The 24,449-nt window shown below is 47.8% G+C and overlaps 1 protein-coding gene across 1 annotated transcript in view; it reads left to right on the top strand.

The window, feature by feature from the left end:
* The window catches only part of LOC140219126 (uncharacterized), an 87,557-nt gene extending 67,004 nt beyond the window's left edge, over nucleotides 1-20,553 (top strand). Inside the window, exon 4 of the mRNA XM_072289013.1 lies at nucleotides 20,391-20,553. Coding sequence (XP_072145114.1) covers nucleotides 20,391-20,553 — 163 coding nt within the window. The remainder of the gene's footprint in view (nucleotides 1-20,390) is intronic.
* Nucleotides 20,554-24,449: the final 3,896 nt, after the last annotated feature.

Here is a 24,449-nt window from a genome sequence, read left to right as displayed (position 1 = left end):
TTGCAGGGAACACTCGCGCAGCCGCACTAGGCGCCAGCATTCATTCATCCTGTAGCCTGCCGCTATCAAAACACGGACTACGCTGGACCCACCTGGCTCAAGATGGCGCCACCGTCGGCTGCGCAGCGACCGGCTGCGGTGGCTCCCACGTGTCCTTTTACACTACGAAAGAAGCACCTTCGTAGAATTTCGCGGCATTCGGCAGTAGCGACGAGCGCGTCGGAAGCAATTTAGTCTTGTCTTGCCTTCAACAGAGTGAAGCCCAACGCAGTCGCACTAGGCGCGAGCATCGATTCATCCTGTAGCCTGCCGCTGTGAAAATACGGACTAAGCTGAACCCACCTTGTGGGCCGCCACCGTCGACATTGCAGTGACCTGCTGTACAATAAGCCTCTCTATATGGCTTTCATAGATTACCAAAAGGCATTTGACTCAATAGAGATACCAGCAGTCATAGAGGCATTAAGTAATGAAGGAGTACAGAGCGCTTACGTAAATACCTTGGAAAATACCTCTACAGGTTATACAGCAACCTTAATTCTACACAAGAAAAGCAGAAAGATACCTATAAAGGGGTCAGTGAGGGAGACCGAATCTCTCTAATGCTATTCACTGCATGCTTAGACGTATTCAAGCTATTAAACTAGGAAGCCTTAGGAGTAAAATCGATGGCGGATATCTCAGCAACCTCCGATTCGCGGATGCCATGGTTCTATTCAGCAACAATGCAGACGAGCTTAACCCACCTTAACAGAGACAGTAAGAGTGGAGCTGAAGATTAATATGCAGAAGACAAAGATAATGATAAATAGCCGGGCAAAGGAACAAGAGCTCAGGATCGCCAGTCGGCCTCTAGATTCTGTGAAGGAGTACGTTTACCTTGGTCAGTTAACCACAGCGAATCCTGATCATGACAAGGAAATTCACAGAAGAATAAAACTGGGTTGGATCGCATACGGCAAACATTACCAACTCCTGACTGGAAACTTACGATTATCGTTGAAAAGGAAGGTGTACAATCAGTGCATTTTACCGGTGCTGACATATGGGGCAGAGACTTGGAGACTGACAAAGAAGCTTGAGAACAAGTTAAGGACGGCGCAAAGAGCAATGGAACAAAGAATGATAGGCATAACTTTAACACAGAAAGAGAGTGGTTAGGATCAGAGAGCAAACGGGTATAGACGATAGTCCAATTGACATCAAGAAGAAAAAATGGAGCTGGGCAGGTCATGTAATGCGCCGGTTAGATATTAGCGTAACAGAATGGGTACCAAGACAAGGAAAACGCAAACGAGGACAAAAAAAGACGAGGCGGAGCGACGAAATTAGGAATTTCGCGGGCGCTAGTTGGAATCGGTTGGCGCAGCACAAGGGTAATTGAAGATCGCAGACAGAGGCCTTCGTCCTGCAGTGGACATAAAACAGGCCGATTATGATGATGATGGTGATGATGATGATGATTATGGCGTGATGGCAATAAGATTGCACAAGCAAAACACATAGGAGACGTGTTGCAATTATGAGGACAATGAAAAAAACTGCACATACACGCCAGCAATTAATTTGCTCAAAATGGGATTGTTTTAGAAGCAAAAAATATACCCTTTTTTCCTGCACTTCTGCGAAGGAGGGTGAATTAGGGTAGCAGAATTATGTGAATAGTTGCGTGCCGAAATAAAATGGCTGCAAAAATAATTGAGCACGCACCAACATCCTCATCTCGAATGTGTAAGCCAGTGTCATCATCATGATCATCAGCCTGGTTACGCCCACCGCAGGGCAATGGACTCTCGCGTACTTCTCCAACTACCACGGTCATGTACTAATTGTGGCCATGTTGTCCCTGCAAACTTCATCTCATCCGTACACCTAACTTTCTGCCGTCCCCTTGCTACGCTTCCCCTCCCTTGGAATCCAGTCCGTAACCCTTAATGACCATCGGTTATCTACCCGTTTCTCTTGAGGGATAATGGCAACCTGATGTTCATGACCTGAGAATGCTTGCCAAACGCACCCCAGCCCATTCTTATTCTTCTGATTATTTCAGTCTCATGATCCGGATGCGCGGTCACTACCTGCCCTAAGTAGATGTATTCCCTTACCACTTCCAGTGCCTCGCTAACCTTACTTTAGTTTGCTGCAGATTAATTTTTAGACACACCTTTCTGCTCTGTCTCTCCAGATCAGTGAGCATGAATTGCAATTGGTCCCCTGAGTTAATAAGCAAGACAATATCATCAGCGAATCGCAAGTTACTACGCTATTCTTCATTACCCATTATCCCCAATCTTTCCCAATCCAGGTCTCTGAATACCTCCTGTAAAGACGCTTTGAATAACATTGCAGAGATCGTACCGCCTTGCCTGACGCCCTCCTGTATTGGGATTTCGGTGCTTTCTTTATGGATGACTACGGTGGCTGTGGAGACGTTATATATATCTTTCAGTATTTTTACGTACAGCTCTCTACACCCTGATTCCCTAATTACTGCATGACTGCTGAGGTTTCGACTGAATCAAACGCTTTCTCGTAATCAATGAAACCTATATATAAGGGTTGGTTATATTCCGAACATTTCTCTATCACCTGATTGATAGTGTGAATATGGTCTATTGTTGAGTAGTCTTTACAGAATCCTGCCTGGTCCTTTGATTGACAGAAGTCTAAGGTGTTCCTGATTCTATTTGCGATTACCTTAATAAATAATCTGCAGGCAACGGACAATAAGCTGGTCGGTCTATAATTTTTCAAGTCCTTGGCGTCCCCTTTCTTATGGATTAGGATTATGTTGGCGTTCTTCCAAGATTTTGGTACCTTCACGGTCATGAGGCATCGCATATACAGGGTGGCCAGTTTTCTATAACAATCTGCCAACACTCCTTCAACAAACGTGCCGTTATCTGATCCTCCCCAGCTACCTTCCCCCTTCGCATAGCTCCCAAGGCTTTCTTTACTTCTTCCGGCGTTACTTGTGGGATTTCAAATACCTCTAGAATATTATATCTTCCATTAACGTCGTGGGTTCCACTCGTACTGTATAAATCTCTATATAACTCCTCAGCCACTTGAGCTATCTCATCCATATTGGTAACGATACTGCCGGCTTTGTTTTTTAACGCATACATCTGATTCTTGCTTATTCCTAGTTTATTCACTGCTTTTAGGCTTCCTCCGTTCCCGAGAGCATGTTCAATTCTATCCATATTATACTTCCTGATGTCAGCTGTTTTACGCTAGTTGATTAACTTGGAAAGTTCTGCCAGTTCTATTCTAGCTGTAGGGTTAGAGGCTTTCATACATTGGCGTTTCTTGATCAGATCTTTCGTCTCCAGCGATAGCTTACTCGTGTCCTGTCTAACTCATGTCCTGTCTGGTGTTACCACCGACTTCTATTGCAGACTCCTTAATGATGCCCATGAGATTGTCGTTCATTGCTTCAACACTAAGGTCCTCTTCCTAAGGTCCTCTTCCTGAGTAAGGTCCTCTTCCTGTTCTGTAGCTTGATCCGGAATTCCTCTATTTTCCCTCTTAGCGCTAACTCATTGATCGACTTTTTATGTACCAGTTTCTCCCGTTCCCTCCTCAAGGCTAGGCTAATTCGAGCTCTTACCATCCTATAGTCACTGCAGCGCACCCTGCTGAGCACAACAACATATCGTATGATGCCAGGATTAGCGCAGAGTCTGAAGTCTATTTCATTTCTACTGTCGCCATTCGGGCTCCTCCACGTCCACTTTCAGCTATCCTGCTTGCGGAAGAAGGTATTCATTATCCGCATACTATTCTGCTCTACAATTTCTACTAATAACTATCCCATGCTATTCCTTGAGCATATGCCATATTCCCCCGATGACTTGTCTCCAGCTTGCTTCTTGCCTACCCTGGCATTGAAGTAGCCCATCAGTGTGTCTGTCATTAAACAGCTGCAATTAAGCACTTTGTGCTGGGGGTCTTCACCTGCTGTCTTCGAAGCCTTGCAATCATCTTCTTATACTCGGAATTTTGTCTTTGAGTATGCATGATGTCCTTTGGCAGTACAGTGTATTTTGAAGAAATGGTGGAGATTCCTGCAATATGCAGAATTACAGGCAGCAGGTATGCAATAATGGAGGCTTTGAAGGTATTGAATGTAGACGCTAAGTTCCTTCGTACAAGCAATAATGGAGCCTGCAAAGCTTTATGATGGAGATGCTGCGTTCCTTCATGTAATGCGTATTTTTTTTTCGGTTAAGGAAGCACAGTTATAAACGCTAAGAAAGAAGGAACTTTCTACGGTAACGACTCCATACACAATTAAAACATGAAAACACGCATCTACTGCTTAATGAAGGACAGCTAACAACGCTCGAGCGCACATAGCGTGCTACAGAGGCAGAGAGAAGATGCGTTATTGCCATACTGCGAATATTGCACTTGTACTGCTTCAGAAATAGCTCTGTTTCCATTGCAAAATTGGAGCACCATACTTTTTCAGCAGTCGCTGGAGCATAGCATAAAGCTTTCTGCCCCGAACGGCATGTGTTCATAGGCCGCATTTCTTAAAGGGATAGTGAACAAAAACTTTGTCGCCGAGATTTCTGTCTACAGTGATAGCTGTTGCACCGAGAGTGACCAAAACAACACTCTTTCTGAGGAGAAGTGAGCGAAAAGTAATAATTTTAGTGAATATTTCTCAAATCACAGCACCCACCGGCGTCCTCCGAAAGCTCCGGCAAAACCGGATATCGCGTCACGCTTGCCCACCTCGAGGCCCATGCGAGTGATCGTCCACATTGTGAACGCGCGAAGGGGCGAGTTGACGTTTGCAGCGACGCGCTCTCTTTGTTCGACCATCCTATTCGCACCGCTTCCTCGTGTGAGCTGTTGGAAACCTCGTCTTTTATCTCGTGGTTTTGTGGATTGACTTGTGGATTGACGTGCCGCATCAACGCCGCAGAATGCCGAAGGTCTGCTGCGCGCAAGGGTGCCGAAATTGTCGGGCGACACACGCCGCGCCACTTTTTCCGAAAGATGAGAAGCTGCGCAGAATGTGGACTCCAGATGCGCAACCATCGCGCCCAACGTGGGTGCCGTCGAGAACGGCAGGCAGCGGTAGTCTTTTTCTCGCGTGCCTCTCATGAATGTTTCTCCCGTAAACCGCTGGCTTGTTCACGCTGTAGTTTTTGCGCACAGGTGCCGTTTGACCGTAATTAGTTGTTTGGCCAATTCTGCCAGAATGAATCGAAATCCGCCACGTCTAAAGCGACGGCTGACAAAAAAAAAAAAAAAAAAATCGGCGACATGAGACTGGTGGCGCCATCTCGTTTGCACCAAGGGAAGAAGTGCTCGGCTGCGATGAAACAACGGGAGCGGGGCGCGTTAGCTAGCGCAAATGTGCTGAGGTGCACGCTACCTGCTCACCACTTGGGTTCCTTGTTGGTGGCAATACCGCAGTCTGTGCCTTAAAAATCAGCCTGTGATTATGCTTCTTGGTAATGCAATTTTTGAGAGCAGCTGCTCTCTTATGTCAACCGTAGGAGACCGCATACGCAACACGCAGTGCCGAACGGAGGCGGCTGTGCGTTTAGCTGTCCTAGCTGGCGCTTCGGCAATCGAACACCGTTCGATTTCTCGAGGTGAACGCGTGTACATGCAATGCACAGTGTAAAAACACTTACCACGTTGCTGGTCCAGTCTTCCTTGGCACCGCCGAGGGGGACTGCTGCGGCGGGTCGTCTTCAATTTCGCTTGACGACGCGGACAGATCGTAGGCATACACCTTTATCGTTCGTGGTCGTTCAGTGGCCGCTCATCCAAGTCGGAGTCATAATCTCCGCTCATGCTATCAATCTCACTAGAACTTTGCATGTTGCACTGCGCAACGCGAGGAAAACAAAACTACGCGGCCGGTCAGTTCGCCCCGCGGCTGCTGACGGTAGGTGTGACGTCAGATCCACCGGTTTGTTGTCGGGAGCGCTTTGCGAATGACGCGGTGGCCGCTCATAGAGCATCCAAAATAAATCCATCCACTCCAAGGTAACCCGAACAATGACTATATACTATACCAATCGTGTCTTAGGAATGCACTTGTGGGGCTTTCTCTATATTCTTGGATTTTTATTTTGTATCCCTTTAACGAACCATTTTATTTTCTAACTTCGTCATTGTATTGAACGTGCCTCGCAGCTCGGACTCTGCTCTCTGTCTGTCTGAAAAACATTTATTTAGATAGGTTTTGCGTCAACACTGGGTGGGCTCCCCCTTACGGGAGCCCATCGGCGTCGGCCGCCGCCCGGGCCCGCTCGACCAAGGCCCGTTGGGCCGTCAGGTCAGACCAGCCGAGCAGGGCTGCCTCCCAGTCCTCCCGGGAAGGGTTGGGTAGGGGGGTTAGATTTGGGGTTTTTTGACATGCCCATACCATGTGGAAAATGTCTGAGGACTTTTCCCCACAGTGCGGGCACTCCCCCGTGCAAGCGGGGTCAAAGTATTTTAAGGCTGCCGGGCACAGCAGAGTTTTGGTATAAAGGCGAAGGAGAATGCGCTCCTCCGCCTTTGTGAGGCCCTTACAGGGCTTGGGATAGATGGCATGGCCAGATTGGTAGAGCTGAACGATCTCTTTGAAAGTATAGGCGGGATTGGCTTCGGGGTCCGGATCGGTGGGGGACAAAGGTGATGCCCGGAAAGTGAGCGCGCGGGCGACGGCATCGGCCGTCTCGTTTCCTTCGAGGCCCGTGTGAGCGGGAGTCCAGATAATCGTACGGTGGGAGGGGACACCGAGATTGTCGCTGTTTTGCAAAATTTTGTAGGCAAGGTACGGTATGTGCCCCTGCTCAATATTGCGGCAAGCACCCCTCGAGTCGGTGATGATGACCCGCGAGTGTTGATCTGCGGCGGCTAGCGCGATGGCAACCACCTCCGCGTGTGTAATGTTGTGTGCACGGAAAGTGAGTCCGTTCACTGCTGTGTTTTGGTGGACGACTGCGGCCGTGTACCAACCCCCATGGTACGGGCCGTAGGCGTCCACGTAGAAGACTCCGTGTTTGTGTCCGTAGTGGCGAGCCAAGGCTTCCGCCCGCGCGAGGCGTCTGCCACTATGGTCCTCTCGTGTCATGTTGACCGGAAGAGGGCGCACGTGCAGGGCATACCTCCACTGTGATGGGATATGTACGTGCTCTTCCGTATGTATTGAATGACGGATGTGTAGTCGGGCAAGGAGGCGGCGACCCGACGGCGTTTTAGAGAGTCTCGTGTATTGGTTCATCAAGTGTGCCTCTCGCAGCTCTTTAAAGGTGTTCACCATCCCCAGGCCCAGGAGGCGCAAGTTGGAGGTACTGACCGGGAGGTCGAGGGCACGCTTGTAAATTTTACGGAGAATGACTTCGAGTGCATTGTCGTCAAGTTTGCGTAGGTGGAGGTATGGAGCCGAGTAAAGGACTCGACTGGTTACAAATGCATGCGCCAGCCGCAAGGCGTCTTTGCATCGTAACCCCCCGCGCTTGTTCGAAACCCGGCGGACCATCCGGCCCACCTGGTCCCCCACCTTACGCAATTTGGCCAATGTTGTGTCAGCTGTGCGATTTTTGTGAATAAAGAGCCCCAGTACTTGGATCTCGTCGTGTTCGGGTATGGGTCCACTGTTAAGGGAGAGGTCGATTTTGGTGGTGCACTTTGGTGAGGGGCGTATGTGCACAAATTCAGATTTGGACGGGGAGCACTGAAGGCCGCATCGACGGGCATAGTTGTCAACGATGTCCGCCGCTTGCTGCAGGTTGGCCTCCATTTCTCCTACCGAGCCGTGTTTAGCCCAGATGGTGATGTCGTCGGCATACAGCGCGTGCTGGATGCCGTCGACCCTCGCCAGCTGAGCGGGAAGTCTCATCATCGCCAAATTGAATAGGAGGGGCGAGAGGACCGCTACCTGCGGGGTCCCTCGCGTGCCTAATTGGTATGGGCCGTGTTCGCTGTCCTGAATCCGAATGTATGATTGTCGGTCAGTGAGAAATTGCCTAATGTGGTTAAAGGTGTTTCGGCCGCAATCTGTTTGGGAAAGATGTGTTAGAATAATTTCGTGGGTCACGTTGTCGAAGGCCCCCTTCAAATCCAAAGCGAGTACTACTTTGTCACTTAGGGGATATTCGATTGGGCCGAGAATTTCTCGGTCAAGTTGAAGCAAGACATCCTGTGCGGATCGGTGTGGGCGGAATCCGAACATGGTGTCTGCGAAAACATTTTTGTTCTCCAGAAACTCAGACAGCCTGTCGCGCACCATCGTCTCCATTTATTTTCCCACACAAGAAGTAAGGGAGATGGGGCGGAGGCTGTCTGTGTTGATGGCTTTACCAGCTTTTGGAATGAAGGTGACCAGAGCGGTCTTCCAATCAATTGGGAGGGGTGTTTCCCCGATCCAAATGGAGTTCATGTAAGCGAGGAGTGTGGAGTAGGCAGAGTCGGGAAGGTTGGCAAGTAATTTGACTGTAATTTTATCCCGTCCCGGTGCCGTTCCTCGCTTCATTTTTGCTAGGCCCGCCTTCAGGTCGTGCAGCTGGAACGGTTGATCCATCTACGCGTTCTCGGAACCTGCATACGAGTACGCGGGCCCTCGGGGGTCCTGCTGAGTACAGAGGTATTGATCTCGGAGTTAGCATGCCAATTTTGAAGTGTCTCCATCGAAGCAGTGAATGGCTCGTTGGAGATGTTTTTGTGTTTCTGCTCGAGTTTGGGTGGGGTCGATTAGGGCGCGGAAGAGGCGCCACGTACTCCGGCTGGAGATTTGTCGCGCGGCCGTGTTGCACCGGTCCACCCAGTTAGAGTCAGCGAGTTGGGCCGCGTACTCTGCCGCTCGTTGGGTGAGCTCAGCGATGTGAATTTTGAGTTTCCGATTGTGTTTTTGCCGGCGCCATCGGCGGACAAGGCTGTGCCGGGCCTCCCAGAGGTGAAGGAGGTGGTTGTCCACCTCCGGGGTCGCCTCTGAGAGTTGAATTTGAGTTTCCGTGGAGCGAAGGGTGGAAACCAATTGCTGGGACCAGACGTGGTGCCCTTGCTCCTGAACGGGGGTCGAGTTGGTGTATGTTTGTCGGAATTTGGTCCAATCGGGCAATTTTGCCTGTGCGAAAGGTCTTGCCAATGGATGGGTGCGAATAGTTGTATTGAGTATGCAGTGGTCGCTACCGAGGGTTTCTTCGGTGTTGACCCAGTCTACATATTGAATGTTTTTGGTGAGGGTAAGGTCCGGACACGTGTCCCGGGTCACGGAGTTACCCACGCGAGTTGGGTGGGCAGGGTCGGTGTGGAGAGTAAGGCCCAGCGTGGACATCAGTTCCGCCAGCTTACGTGCACGTTTCTCTTCACGCGCGTATCCCCAAAGTGTGCTGGGGCGTTGAAATCGCCCACGATCACCAGGGGATCCCTGCCCGCAGCCTTTAAGGCGCGGCTAAAAAGGTCTGCGAAAGTGATGTTGGCTAACTTAGGGGAACAATAAATGTTGAGAACGTGTAGTGGTGGGTCCTGTTTTCGTAGCGGAAGGAGGGTCACCATCACGTACGAGAATTCTGTTTTGAGGTCAAGGTCAACGAAGTTGGCCGTGTAATTTTTATGCACGCAGATACAGGAGAGGGGGTCCTGCTGAAACGTGGTGTAATTTGTAAGTGTGGCGCCGCTCCCTGGCTCCTAGAGGGCTACCACAGCAGGAAGGTGCTCGAATGTTGTGAGGAAAAATCGTAGGTTGGCCCGCTTAGCGTGGGCCTTGAAACCTCGACAGTTCCACTGGGTAACTAGGATGGGGATGGCCAATTTGGATCGGGGGAATTTCCTGAATTTAGGGGTGCCCGCCATGATCGGTAAGATTGGTAGGCATCCTCCACTCCGGAGAGTGAGCAACTGTCTTCGTCATCGAAATCGAGTTGTCGTCGAAACATTTTGGGGTACCGGCCGGACTCGTCTTTAATTGGGCCGGCTCGCCGGGTGGTGCGACAGGTTTGCGCGATTTGTTGAGTTATGAGAGAGGGAATCATCTCTGTCAATTTGGCAATCGCGGCATTCATGGCCGCGGAGATTTGGGTTTCAAGAGCGCAAATCCGGCTGTCCATACGGGCCTCGAGGGCGTTGATCCGGGCCTCGAGAGCGGCTACCGCGCTAGGTGCCTCCGCCGGCGCTTCTGTCTCGCTTTCCATTACTTCTACTGCGGGGGTAGGGAGGGGTTGCGTCAATTTTGCTTCGAGTGCTGTACTTTTCTTTAGCAGCATCTCATTTTGCGCCTGGAGAGCCGCGATCATGTTTTGTTCGGCGCTGAGCGCCGCAGGAGGAGTAGAGGGAGAGGAGGAGGAAGCAGCCCTGCCCGCGCCGCTCACCTGTTTTCCTTTTTTGACGGCGTCGGCTGAGGCCCCGGCCACGCCATGTGGTGGCGCCGTAGATTGCCTGCCGGCTTCTCCGGTAGGGGGCGCTGGCTTGCCGGTCTTGGTGACTTCCCGGTGCGGCGACCTACCGGGAAGCTCAAGATGGCGGTGTTTTTTCTTGATCGCCGTTATGGTCTTGCCGCCCTTTTGGGCGGCTATCTTGGAGTTGCGGAACTTTGCAGTGCACTCGCGGGAGTTCGTGGCGTGTCCACCACCGCACACTGAACACTTGGGCACGCATTCGTGAGGGGCCCGCACCCCCTCCACGAGTGGAATCTGTTGCCCGCACAGACCGCAAGTGTCCTGTCTCAGGTTTGGGCATGCGTCCATCCTATGGCCGACAGCACCGCACTTGCCGCAGGCCGGGATTGTACGGTAGTAGGGTTGGACGGGTACCACCGTGTTGTCATAGTGAACAAAACGCGGTTTGTCCTTTCCGGCGAAGGTAACACGCGCTTTGTTCGATGTGCCAAATTTTCTCACTTCAACAATGGTGCCTGCTCTCCAACGCACCTTTTGCTGAAGTGTCTCCGTCGTGTCCGAGTTTCACACCACGATGACACCGTGGCAAACGTTTCCGCCATCTTGCCGTAGGTATCCGTGGAGCGGGACCGCTCCGCGTTCGGTGTTCACAGAAAAATCCCCGATCACTCGGTCTGCCGTCTCGAGGTCCGGGGTGTGGATCACAATCAAATTTTGTTCTGTCGAAGGGAGAATCGATGCGGTCTCTGCCCGCTTGGACCCGAGGTAAGCCGTGAAAGCGGTCCCGTAGCGATTCTCGGAGAAGGCTTCGTGCAAGGAAATATGCTCACGTGGCTTTACAACGATCACGTAGTCATCCGGGTTCGATTTTAGTAGCGGGCGAGGCTTCCACTTCGTGAAGACCTTGCCCTTGCTTCCCGCAGCGTGCGAGGCAGGAGGCTGTGTCTTGCCGGCTGGGTTGCCGGACGCCGGGGCGGCGGCGGGCGCCACCATCTTGGCTTTCTCTTGCAAGCAGCGAGCGGCCGCGTTGAGGAGAGCTTGGCTTCGAATATTCGAAGGAATCGCAGAATTGGGCTCCTCAGTCGTCGGAACCGTCGTCCAGGACATCGCGTCCGGGTCGTAGCCACGCTGGGTTAGCGTAGAGACGGCCATATTGCCTCGGGAAGCAGTCTTCACGCAGCCGGGCATCGGCGTCGCCGTCGGGCTGGACGGCGTCGCCCACGTGGCGGGGTGAAAAACTGCTCTAAAATTGCTGAAAACCGGCCCACCTGGTTGAAATCGGTGTCCACGTGCGCCGGGTGACGCTTTATCAGATGGTAATAAAATTTGGTGGCGTACCGTGAAGTTATCCGTGGCTCCGGCCGAGAATTGGCGGAGCCGATGCGCAGCACGTCTGAAGCGAACGCTTCGGTTACGGCGCCCCCCCGGACGCTGCCGCGTCGCTGTTATCGCCAGCATCACCACTCATTGCTGCGCATAAAAAAAAGAACGCGCAATGAAAGCCAGCGCAGCAAATGGGCAGCAGCTGTTCATGACTGCAAGGCCGCCGTCACTCGTTCATACGGCTAACAGTGACATAACGGAATGCGAAGGACCATGGGTGAAAATGATGCGCCACAACTTGCGTACGTATACTTGAGATGTTGTGTAAGTCCGTTGCAAACAACACTTACAGCGCGTACATAGATAGGAACCAAAGTAACGATGAATACAAGCGTTATAGGTGTACATTGCGCCTAATGCGGCTGTATCGTGCTTTTTGAAAAAACCACTATTCATCGTATTTCAGCAGGTCAGCTTTCGTACATCCTATTGTATAAGTCCATGCATTCTAATGAATGCACTAGACTTATTATTGGAGCAGCAGTGACCCCTGAAGATGACGAGTACGCCGTCAATTGCATTTAGAGATAAAATACTTGTTTTGAGGTCGCACATACACTCTCGTTCATCATAAGGTGGCGGTCATGCTTTTTTTGAATTTTGAATGTATACTCATGTCCGTTGTATGCTTTGAGGGGGGGGGGGGGGCATTTTTCTTGGTGTCTCGGTATATAGGCGTGTTACTCCAGAACAGCACTTGTCTTCGTCGTTCTTTTTGTCCCTGTCAATGTACGCGCTGTAAATGATGTTTGCAATGGTGTACCAACAAGCCCGAACCCAAACCCTGCTTCAGTGTAAGTCCACGTAGTTTCTCTTAAGCTACTGGTACGGAACACGTACACCACAGCTGTCAGCCCCAATGTTTTTCTTACTGAGTCACACGTGAAGCACCAGCAGATGGCGCCGAAACCAAAACAAAAAGAAGAGAGCTTAGCGCTGGAGTCACGTATATCTATGGCAGCCGTGATTTAACGCCATCCTCCCAACGCTAACATTGCCTTAAGAACACAGCCTTTGAGATTGCCTAGATATCTTCGTAGCAGCAATGAGCTTTGGGTTTTGATTAAGGGGCGTTCCCGAACTTTCACAGACTTGACGTGGTCCTCGGGATTCGGCAGTACTTAACACAAAAATAGCCCAAATATAGCCATGTAGCCAAATAGGAATTTTTGACCCCTACCCGCATAAAATTTAGCCAAATTGGGTATCAATAGCCCAATCTGGCAACCCTGTCTGATTCCAGCACTGCGCTTTTATGGCCTCCTCCGCCATTTCACGAACTTTCCGATGGAGCCGTGCTCCCATAGCATGAACAAAGCCTGGGAATCCCATAGAAATTTCTAGCGTTTTCGGCCTTCGCCAGAGCGACTCCTCCGTCGGCATACGGTCGGGCTGTCGCCCTCCTCCTTCTAGCTCTGCTCGCCGTGTGTAGAGGCCTAAGAGGATGTTTCGGCGCACCTTCTCCTTCCTCTCTCTTTTTCGAATGATTTGCAGAAAATTCTAGTCGTCGCTAATGGTGTCGGTTGTCTATGTGGCGTATGCGCTATCTGCCTCCGCTGAAGCTGTCGCACCGTTGAGGTGGCTGGCTTGAGTGATACGCGGTGCGCGCTTTGATTACGCGCACTCTCGTCAATCGCAACCATTTGAAAATGTTTCCCATACAAGTTCATTGGTGTACTCTTCCATGGAAATCTACGGTGGACGCATCACGTAAGGTATATTAAACGTAGCATAGCACAATTAATCGATATGCTAAATGAGCATCGCACGCAGTTACCTTCAAACTTAAGCGTCAGTTGTACTTTTCTAGTATTCATTCTAGATTTCACTATTGTCTACTTATCTGGGGCGTCACTTCTAAAGCTAACTAGGAAACTCTATTCCGAATGCAGAAAAAGTGTGTTCCTATTATTCATAACCTATCCATGTACGAACGTACCTCTGAATACTTTCACCAGGACGGCATTTTGAGTGTCATTAGTCTATATAAACAAAAGTTATCCGAAAAAGCATGTTTAGAATTCATAAGTAATCGTGAGAACTTTTTCTGTTTTTTTTTTCTATATACACTAATACCACAACTAACTACACCTTAAGAGCTAGGAACATTATTAAGGTAAAAAACAGAACGAACTACGCGAATCAGCTTTTACAGTGGTAGATTCCTGATTTACTCAATGATGAGCACGCTTTATTTGATATCATACAAGATTGTTCAGCCATTTCATCATACAGAAAAAATTGATACTGTATTTTCTTGACAATTGACACCTGTTTTTCTAATTGATTTTCCTGCTTTTCGACTGATATGCAATTTCATGCGTTGCAAAAATTTTTGTTTACATTTGTGGGCTTTGACCTTTTTGTATCTTTTTGTAGCTACTTTATTTCTTCATTTGCAATATTTATACTTACTGTACTGCATTGATATTGTCGATGTATAATTGTGTCATTTGTATATATACATATATGTATAAGTATGTACCAGAATAAAAGCAGTTCTGGGTCCGGGTAAATATTCACAGTGAAGCAGACGCGCGTATGAAGCGGTTTATTGACGTTTCGGCCGGGGTCCGGCCTTCATCAGAATACATTGCATGGTGTCAGTAAAGTTAATATACATGTGCCTATCAACCAAATGGAGATACGCTTACATGAAAAACGAATAAAATGGGCGAACAAAATGCATCCGAATCGTTCAAAGGATAGCCGACACGTGTATAGACCTATAGCGTTTCCAAACATATCATCTAAAATACAAAGCATAGAAACGCACCGAAATGAAAACGTCAATATGTGCTCAATATGTGCTATGTTATCAAGCAAACACAGACACAGAAAAAGGGGAATAGCGACGTACTAGTAGAAGAAGGGACAAGTGACGGGCTACAAAGACAGGCAACTCAATTTTCCTACACATTCATTCATACCACACGCGACGGTATCAAACTCATGTATAAGGAAGGATTCGCGGGCTTCTCTATCATAATTTGAACGAAATCCAGATTCAAGCGACGTGACTCTCAGTTTATCAAATGAGTGGTCAGGAAGACGCACGTGTCTTGAGATGGGCAGGTTGGGCAACGTGTTAGCGCGCAATTTATGATTGTTAAAGCGGAATCTGAAAGGCCCTTCTGTTTGTCCGATGTACCGTCTTTTGCAGAGTGTACATTCAAGCATGTATATTACGCTTTTTGTGTCGCAGTCGAAATCGCCTTTGATTTTTAAACAAAAGTTTGAAGACGTACTAGTAACCTGATGCGATGTGACCATGTAGGGGCATACTTTACATCGCGGTTTTCGGCAAGGATGGCATCCGATGGCATCAGGGCAGTCAGTCTTAAAAGATGATGCTAGTATATCTCGAATATTTCTAGCTTTACGGTATACTGCTTTAGGCGGATCAGAGAATATCTTTTGAGGCGTTCACTTTGCATTAGAATATTGTGGTGTTTCTTTAATACATGCGAAACACTTGAGACTGACGCAGTGAGGGTTAGGACAAGATTTGTCTGGGGTGAGGGAGTCGGTTTGTTCTTAATGCAAAGATGGGATAACATACTAACAAATGCTTCACTACAACTCACCCGTGTCGTGTTAGATCACTATCGTTCTTCCAGTCAGAAATTCGTGAACCAAGAAAGTCAAATTGCTGCGAGCTTAAACTTGTTCTCTAGCCAATCCGCCGCATTAGAGGCATTCGCAACCAAAAAACGGAATTAGATCTACGCATTGAAAGCCAAGAGACTGTCCCGTGACGGTGTTGTGTGCCCTTCTGGAAGCCAGGACAAGGTATTCAACTCTGCCCCTTTTCAAACCAAACCTCTAGAAGTACACTCCGGCACTTCTTCGTCATCCTCTGTGAGTAGGTTTGCCCATGAGGAGCAGAAAAACATTGTTAATATTTCGGACATTCAGCTAACAGCTGAGGAGTCTTAATTTTTGTCCAGCAACAGGTGGACATAATGAATTTCAACTACTGAAAGATTTGGATAATTTCGCCCGTAACTTACGCTTGCGCGAATAATTCCATGCCCATGCCAATTCAAGCAATTCGTAACACGCGTTACCCTCTGGCAAACGCTGGGTCCTTCCTACATAGCGCGATAGATTTTTGGACATGTATATCAAAGCAGTGCAACGAGACCTTCTGCAATTGTATCAAAAACAACCACCCTTCTGCCGTAATTTGTCCGCCAGCGAAATGGAAGCACTAGATACCCTGTCCTCTCGCAAAGACATCGTCATTAAGCCTGCTGACAAAGGTGGTGCCGTTGTCATAATGAACAAGTCCGATTACGCCGCAGAGGCCCACAGACAGCTAGCAGACGCGACGTTTTATAAACGCCTTGATCATGACCCCACTGAGCAATATAAATCTCTGATCAAAAGCACAGTGCTAGATCTCGTCAAGAAGAAAAAGGTGCCTGACAATGCGGTTCATTCTCTAATTCCACTAAGTCCTGTTGCTGGTAGTTTTTAGCTTTTACCTAAAATACATAAGATAAACAACCCAGGTCGTCCCATCATTTCTGGTATAGGTACAGTCACAGAAAATTTGTCCAGCTACGTAGATTCCCTGATTAGTAATATCCCGGCTACGTTTGCCTCTTACGTAAGAGACACTACCCACTTCCTGTCGGATATAATCGATCTCATTATTCCTCAAGGTTCTCTTTTAGTCACACTTGATGTAGCATCTTTGTATACTAACATTCCACATTCTGATGGCATCGTGGCAGTCGTCAATTGCTACGAATGTGTATCATCCGAGAAACTCATCGATAGCGACACATTGGCAACTTTGCTAGCCCTTATTTTAGAACTAAATAACTTCGAATTGGAAGGACAGCACTATTTGCAAGTTAGTGGGACGTCTATGGGTACGCGAATTCGCCCGAACTACGCCAATATATTTATGGGTCAGCTAGAAGATAAATTTTTGCTAACCAGGACGTTACAACCTTTTTATTAGAAACGTTACAATGACGATGTTTTTCTGATTTGGCCTCGTGGGGGGGGACAGGAACTACTTTCTTTCATATCTGACTTTAACAATGCCCATCCATCCATATCATTTTCTCACACGTATTCTCCATCTACTATTAACTTCCTTGACGTTAGCGTATCAGTGCTAAATGATAAACTATCTACTGCCCTATACAAAAAGCTGACAGACAGATGTCAATATCTGCACTTCGATAGCAGTCACGTTAAACATTGCAAGACTAGCATTCCTTATAGCCAAGCCTTACGTTTTAAAAGAATTTGTTCTGAGCAATCAGAGTTTCAAAAGAACTGCGGTACCCTAAAAAACGCTTTAGATAAACAAAATTACCCACCACAATTAATTGACGATGCAATAAAACGCGCAGACGTGCATGACCGAAGGACGCTTCTTTGCATTAAGAACAAACCGACTCCCTCACCCCAGACAAATCTTGTCCTAACCCACACTGCGTCAGTCTCAAGTGTTTCGCATGTATTAAAGAAACACCACAATATTCTAATGCAAAGTGAACGCCTCAAAAACATATTCTCTGATCCGCCTAAAGCAGTATACCGTAAAGCTAGAAATATTCGAGATATACTAGCATCATCTTTTAAGACTGACTGCCCTGATGCCATCGGATGCCATCCTTGTCGAAAACCGCGATGTAGAGTATGCCCCTACATGGTCACATCGCATCAGGTTACTAGTACGTCTTCAAACTTTTGTTTAAAAATCAAAGGCGATTTCGACTGCGACACAAAAAACGTAATATACATGCTTGAATGTACACTCTGCAAAAAACGGTACATCGGACAAACAGAAGGGCCTTTCAGATTCCGCTTTAACAATCATAAATTGCACGCTAACACGTTGCCCAACCTGCCCATCTCAAGACACGTGCATCTTCCTGACCACTCATTTGATAAACTGAGAGTCACGTTGCTTGAATCTGGATTTCGTTCAAATTATGATAGAGAAGCCCGTGAATCATTCCTTATCTATAAGTTTGATACCGTCGCGTGTGGTATGAATGAATGTGTAGGAAAATTGGGTTGCCTGTCTTTGTAGCCCGTCACTTGTCCCTTCTTTTACTAGTACGTCGCTATTCCCCTTTTTGTGTGTTTTTGTTTGCTTGATAACATAGCACATATTGAGCACATATTGACGTTTTGTTGCCACGTGGCGATTGGTTGTTCACAATTCATTTCGGTGGGTTTCTATGCTTTGTATTTTAGATGATATGTTTGCAAACGCTATAGGTCTATACACGTGTCAGCTATCCTTTGAACGATTCGGATGCATTTTGTTCGCCCATTTTATTCGTTTTTCATGTAAGCGTATCTCCATTTGGTTGATAGGCACATGTATATTAACTGTACTAACACCATGCAATGTATTCTGATGAAGGCGGGACCCCGGCCGAAACGTCAATAAACCGCTTCATACGCGCGTCTGCTTCACTATGTATAAGTATGTATATATGTGTGTATTATGTGTATATATGTATACATATTTTTCGCACTTGTCTGCTGTGCTCGTGGCGCCAGGAGCCTAGTCAGGCGTGCATAGTCTCGCCTTTTGCTCCGGCGCCATGACAAGCCTATATTGTCAAAATCGTAATAAACTTCAACCTTCAAGTACATAAAGCAATTCATCATGAGCATGTTGTTGGAGTCATTGCAAACGCTTTCCTCATGGTCTTCAAAATATTTTGGGCAAAACGAGGAACCACGCGAATAATATACTCGGACAACGCTACTACATTTAAAGCCACACGTGAGGTAGCGTCCATGCATCTGTTGTTGTACAAAGACGAAGTCAGACTGCATAGCTCTACCCACGGCATAACTTGGAAAGTAATTGTAGAGAGAGCTCCTTGGTGGGTGGCTTTTGGAAGCTGTTCGTTTGGATTGTGACGATTTGCCTTCGCAAGTCATTGGCGAACGCGTCTGTTTACCCACAACAACTTAGCACTTTGCTGGCTGAAATGTCAATTCCAGACCCACAACTTTCAATTACCTTTCTTCTAAAGAGCCAAACATTCTATTTCTGTATCATTTTTGTTAGGCAGCCGTCTCTTGTCAAATCGTAAAACAACGGTGAGAAAATCGAAATCAACGGAGAGAAAAAGATATTGAGCTCCTCGGCTTCTAGGTCCACATGCAGCGAATAATGAAACGACTATGGAAGCGGTGGCGTCGTGAATATCTCCTGATACTTCGAAGCGTCCACTTGAGGAAGACATAAAATATTTATAGCACAAGTAAATGTGACGTTGTGATTGTACGCGACGACAATGCTCCCAGGATGTTTTGGAAAACTGTTGTAGTTAGCGACTTGATCGTAATAAATATGGCATCGTTCCTGCATGAAAAGTTAGATTACCGATTTGCTTACAGCTGGTTCCACCTGTGCAGAAACAGAACCCTTTAGATTGCGCCACCGCGGGCCCCGCAGAGTATTAAATATTACATGAAATGGACGACGACGACGTTAAGTGCAGGCGGCGCGCTCGTGTTCAGGCGCTCCTTGACTAATTGCAACAGCGAGCACTGACGCCTTGCTATTGTTCTCCGGGTAAAAAACTATCCCTTTGAGACCTTCTACTTCGATGACTCTCTTGGTTTTCAGAAAGTCTAGTCATTTGAATTGAATGGCGTACGTCAGAAAGTTTTGTTTATCATTGATACCTCCAGTTTTCTCACTGAGTTAGCTGATTTTATCCATCGCACCAATCATCTAACTAGCCTGTGTAGTATTCTGCGCCATGCGCTGTATCGTTAAAGAAAAAATGGACGAAGAAGAACAGAATAAAAGTGTGGCGCTGCCCTAGTAGCCGCCCGTAGTCATTCATCAGGTCCGCTTGTGTTAGAATTTTTTCATAGTTTTCTGTGCAGTTATTAATGCGAACAGTATTCGTTGGGTGCATCACGCACTTTTTAGAAATGTCAGTTCGTCCGTCCCTCTCTCTAACCGTTTTCCCGCCAACTTGTGTCACTGGCGACATTCATCGTGGGATGGTTTCTTGCGCAATTTTTATGTGAAATTTGTGATTCAGTTCTGTTTATTAGAAAGTGTGTTCGTTTATGTTGGTCCGATTGTTGTTGTGTATGCTCTACTGCGTAATAATTCTGTAAGGCTCGGACTGTTAAAATGCATGAATTAGAAATGCCTATGCTGACTGCTAAAATTAGAACGAAACTCAAAAAAAAAAAATTTGTGGTACATTTCGCACTACTGATGTCAATGGCATATCGTTTTCCATTATTTCTTGAAATAATTTATGCAACATTATAAATATTTGTTTTAATGTCCCCTGAGCTTTCTTCCAATCTTACGGAAAAGACGCCCGTATGAGGCATCGCCAGTAAATCGACTTTTTTTGGTGTTTATGAGCAGGCTTGGGTGCAAAACATGTAATTAAAATTATGTACCAACAAATGTATTATTCGCACTTCCAAACGTTGCTTGAGTAACTTAAAACGGCTATCAACAGTATGCCCTTGGCCTTATTCGTCCAAAATGTACCATAATATTTTTAAGGCGTAGTTTTACTTATGTGACACATATGTTATAAGTAGTCAATATGAAGCGACTGCTTTCTATTGACTCACAAACCCATTTTGATGGGCGAACTCTCATTTCGCGCATTCGCTTAGGTACTCAAGCCTCATCGCCGACGAACTCGTGAACACATCAGCGCAGCAGAACTTTCAAACCCTGTGGAACAACTACATCTACCACTACGGCATGCTGCACATTTTGGACTCAGTGGCGACGCTCACATCTAAGGATCAACTACGGCTCATCAAGGTTAGTTGATGTCAGGCCTTTCTTTAAATCCACACTCTTATTGTTGCAACGTGTAACCCTCGCTAAAGCTGTCTGCCTCCCTCATGCGCGCTCTGCCGCTCTCTCGAACGAACTCGTTCTTCCTCAGAACATCAATCGACTGGAACCATTCGTCTACCGACATTGTGCACCGCTCTACTCCCGATCATGTGAACATACATAGACGCAATGACCCACTGTTTGTACAAGCCTAGCTTTTGCGTAATACCTCGTGACAGGAACATTTCAGCCATATAAGGAAGTAACAAGCATGGCAACTGCAGGACGACATGCACCTGACCACGAAACGACCACTGCACTCTCTTTGGGTGCGTTTACAGAAACGCAAAGAAAGCGAATAGAGTCGACACTTGACCTATCGCTGCCTTACTGATGCAAGCACTAGGCATCTCTAGCTGAGAAAATATTGAGTGGGGCGAAAGCAACCCAGCAGAGCGTGATTGCGTCTTGTGCTCCGCGAGCAGCTGCGTGCTTTCTGTGGCCGCGCGTGGGGTGCACCGCATCTTGAAAGCAATCTGCAGACGGCTCGTACGTCGGTGCATTTTGTGCTTTGACCGCGAGTATGCGCGGTCGTCGACTGAGATGTGCCCATGTTCGCCTGTGCGCGGAGAGAGGGGGTCAACACAGCGCGCCACTACCTACCCTCCTCGTCGGCGGCAGTTCGCCTGTTTTCACCTCCCGCGTATTCGCTCAACACCACCTAGACTTTCCTCTAGATGGCGTTGTTTCGCCGCGGGTCCTAGAGTCACTGGAAAAAATTTCAGAGTACCGCAAAGGTCGGGATTTGACTGGCAACACTGAGCGGCCACCGCCATATACCTTCCAAGCCGACTGCGTCGCGGGAAGGCCGCCGTGTTGGAAGAGCTTGATATTCGGTGACACATCGGGTTGAGTGTTTACTGAAGTATAAATACTTTGTGCCCGGAGATAATGGTTGCTAAGAACGAAAATAAAATGTTATGTTGTGCGAAGTAATGCAGCCGGTGGTTGTTTAGCACGCCGATCGTGTTCACTGCTGGAACTGTGCTACGATTGTGGGCAGCAGCTTAGCGCTGCTATCGGGAGCTTATGCACGCGTTTTTTTTCCCCTTCCGCGGAGCGAGCTACGAAGGAAATATTTCGTCACTTTGAGCCGGAATGAGGCAAGCTTGTGCTTTTGGGCATGAACATCGTGGACCGCCGTCGGCTTCTATTGAATGTTTCCAAGCAGGACGAAACCAACACCTGACAGTCTCACAGGCACGTACGTTCATTGTATAATTTCACAAGCTAAATCGGATACATCTAATTTAGTTTGTAAACGGATACCGCGCGTTCTCGATTCTGCAGGGCGACTTTGTCCGCCGTATGCGCACGACACACTGCGACTGCCGTGTGCGCACCGGTGTATTGCCGTGATCGTAAGACGATCTGTGCACAGCAGGCGTAAAAACCAACTTTGATGACCATTTTGCGCACTAAATCTTGTGGAAGGCCAATATGAGCCATTTGCGTGATTGCAGCAACGTATATGTACTTCTGTACACTGATAATGAGCCAGAGTTTGCTACATAGCGATTTATGAACGCGGCTGTCTAGTGCGTTCATAAGCGGCTACTCTTCTCAACTTATTTATGACTGTTTTCTAAGACTGCCAAGATTAGCTGCCTGTGTAAAAAAAGCAGGAACGCCCACTGGTGACGCAGCACTTTCTTTTTCTAAGTTACATAGGCGATGTATAAAATTCTTGTGCTTTTAGAGCGGCTTATCTAACATGCATAGTGACAGAGTCAAACCAAAGCTACTGTGTGTTCTGTTGTTTTGTATTTCCTGTTATGCATCAAGCACAACATTATTTGGTTATGCACCGTAGCATTTCAACATAAAACATAATATGTATGCTGACTTCAGTTCAGTGCATGTGCTCGGCTTGCAAGCTCAAAATTTGAAGCATGTGTTGTGAATATCACCTGGCCATTGGTTTCAAGCTCGAAATGCGTATGTATAAATGAGCAAAGGATAAATGGAAAAAAGGAGGTATCATGGGCCTCGTATTGACCATGTTTTTATTGACTGCGATCGTCACGATCTGCGAAAAACAAGTGCCATGTGGGTCGAGTGACTCGAGGCGAGAGCGCGCTCACGTGCGTGGAGAAATCATGCGAGTACCTGGTGCACGTGAGGATGCGGAATTCTCGCGCGACAAGTGTGCCTTCGCGTGCCACGAGCACGGAATAACCGCGTGTGTTGAGCAACAAACGCGTACACGTGTACCCGCGTCAAGCGTGCAAGACGCGAACGATCCCTGCAATGAACTCCTATTTTCGTAGCATCGCTAACACCGCGTGCGCTTCGCTTATATATCGTCTAAAACAGTGCCGAAAAGCGCAAGCAAGGTGTTTTTTGTAGGTTTGAAGTTCTCCCGGCCGATTCTGTGTAAACACGCAGAACGACGCTCTCGGTCATTTTTCCCGGTCGGACTCTAGAAAAAAGTATTTTCAGCCTCAGTTCGGTTGCTGCATCCGAAGGCGCAGCAGCCAGGCATGATTTCCTTGCAGTCAAATGCGAGCGCGACAATCGGAACACACACAAAAAAAAATACGTAGGGAACCTGCGCTGCCTGCGCTCGAACTCAGCCGGCCCGCCCGGCGCTTGGAAGGTATATGGCGCTCCAGAGGTCACAGGGTACGGTTGGGCCAATGAACGCGTCAGCGGCGCGGGGAAAACAAATGCGGTACTCTGAAATTTTTTCCAGTGACTCTAGCGGGTCCTTGGTTCGTTTGGATTTTGTGGCGGATGGACGTGCTTTTCGGAGCTCCGTGGCGACGACGAAATCATAAGTTTTTGTGCATGCTTTGAGCTTGCTTCTGTTTTTTTATTTGCTGGTTTTTTGCATTTAACTAGTAATTGGGGGGTTTTCCTTTTCTTTCCCTTTTTTCGTCTCTCGTATTTTGGGTGCGCGGGTGTGTTTCGTGTAAATTTGTTTTGCATGATGATTAGAGCGTCCTTTCGTGCCACGTGTTCCAACACGTGCAGCCGGGTGGGACGTTGAGTGTTTGTAGTCTTTAACTAGTAGCTTGGAAGTGGCAAGACAAATAGCTATTAGTGGTTTTACTGTGCGTGTTTGCTAGAAAAGTGAGAGCGTGGCCGCGTGGTTGAGCGCGTGCGAGAGCGTGTCATACCTTCGGTCTCCGCGACATTGTTTATTTTTGAAACAGTGGTGACAGTTGCTTTGCGGCATTTTGAGGATTTGGATCCTGTGCGTATCGTTTTTTTCTAAAAGGCACGTGCTCTGCATTTATATAGTATTATAGTATTTGCAAAAAGCCGTGCAATACATGGAGAGAAAGCCGGTAAAGCAGGCATTACGAGGGGGGGGGGGGGGGGGGGGTCCCTCAAGGCAGATGAGGAGACGAGTGAGAATGGAGAGCGCGTCGAAACAACCGGCACACAATGTGATGAAGAAATTGCGGCCACTGACCAAGTCAAGGTGAAAAAACACACAGAGACGTTTCGGGACCCGTACGGGTTCCTTGATCACACTAAATCGGGCAAGAGCCGCGAGTAGTTTTTATGGCAGAATGTGACGTAGGGAACGGGTGTAGTTAGCAGGAAGATTTCCATCAGTCCTGTTGATAGTGTTGTCAGTAGTTTGAATAAATAAAGATTCTAACAAGAGTCGCGTCATCGAATTCTTTTCCTTAGCTATTATAGCAGCGTTTTCCCAATCGATGCGGTGACTGCGATTATCGGCGTGTTCGGCAAGGGCGTTCGAGACTTTTTTCTTGTTGGACACGTCCCTTTGGTGCTCCTTTAATCTTCTCGTGAATTTGCCGGTTTCACCGATGTAGCTGCAGCTGCAGTTTGCGCATGGTACCTTGTATATG

This window comes from Dermacentor andersoni, chromosome 6 (assembly GCF_023375885.2).
Source record: "Dermacentor andersoni chromosome 6, qqDerAnde1_hic_scaffold, whole genome shotgun sequence".
Taxonomy (NCBI): domain Eukaryota; kingdom Metazoa; phylum Arthropoda; class Arachnida; order Ixodida; family Ixodidae; genus Dermacentor; species Dermacentor andersoni.
The sequence above is the reverse complement of the archived record's forward strand: the minus strand, read 5'-3'. Positions and strand labels throughout refer to the sequence as shown.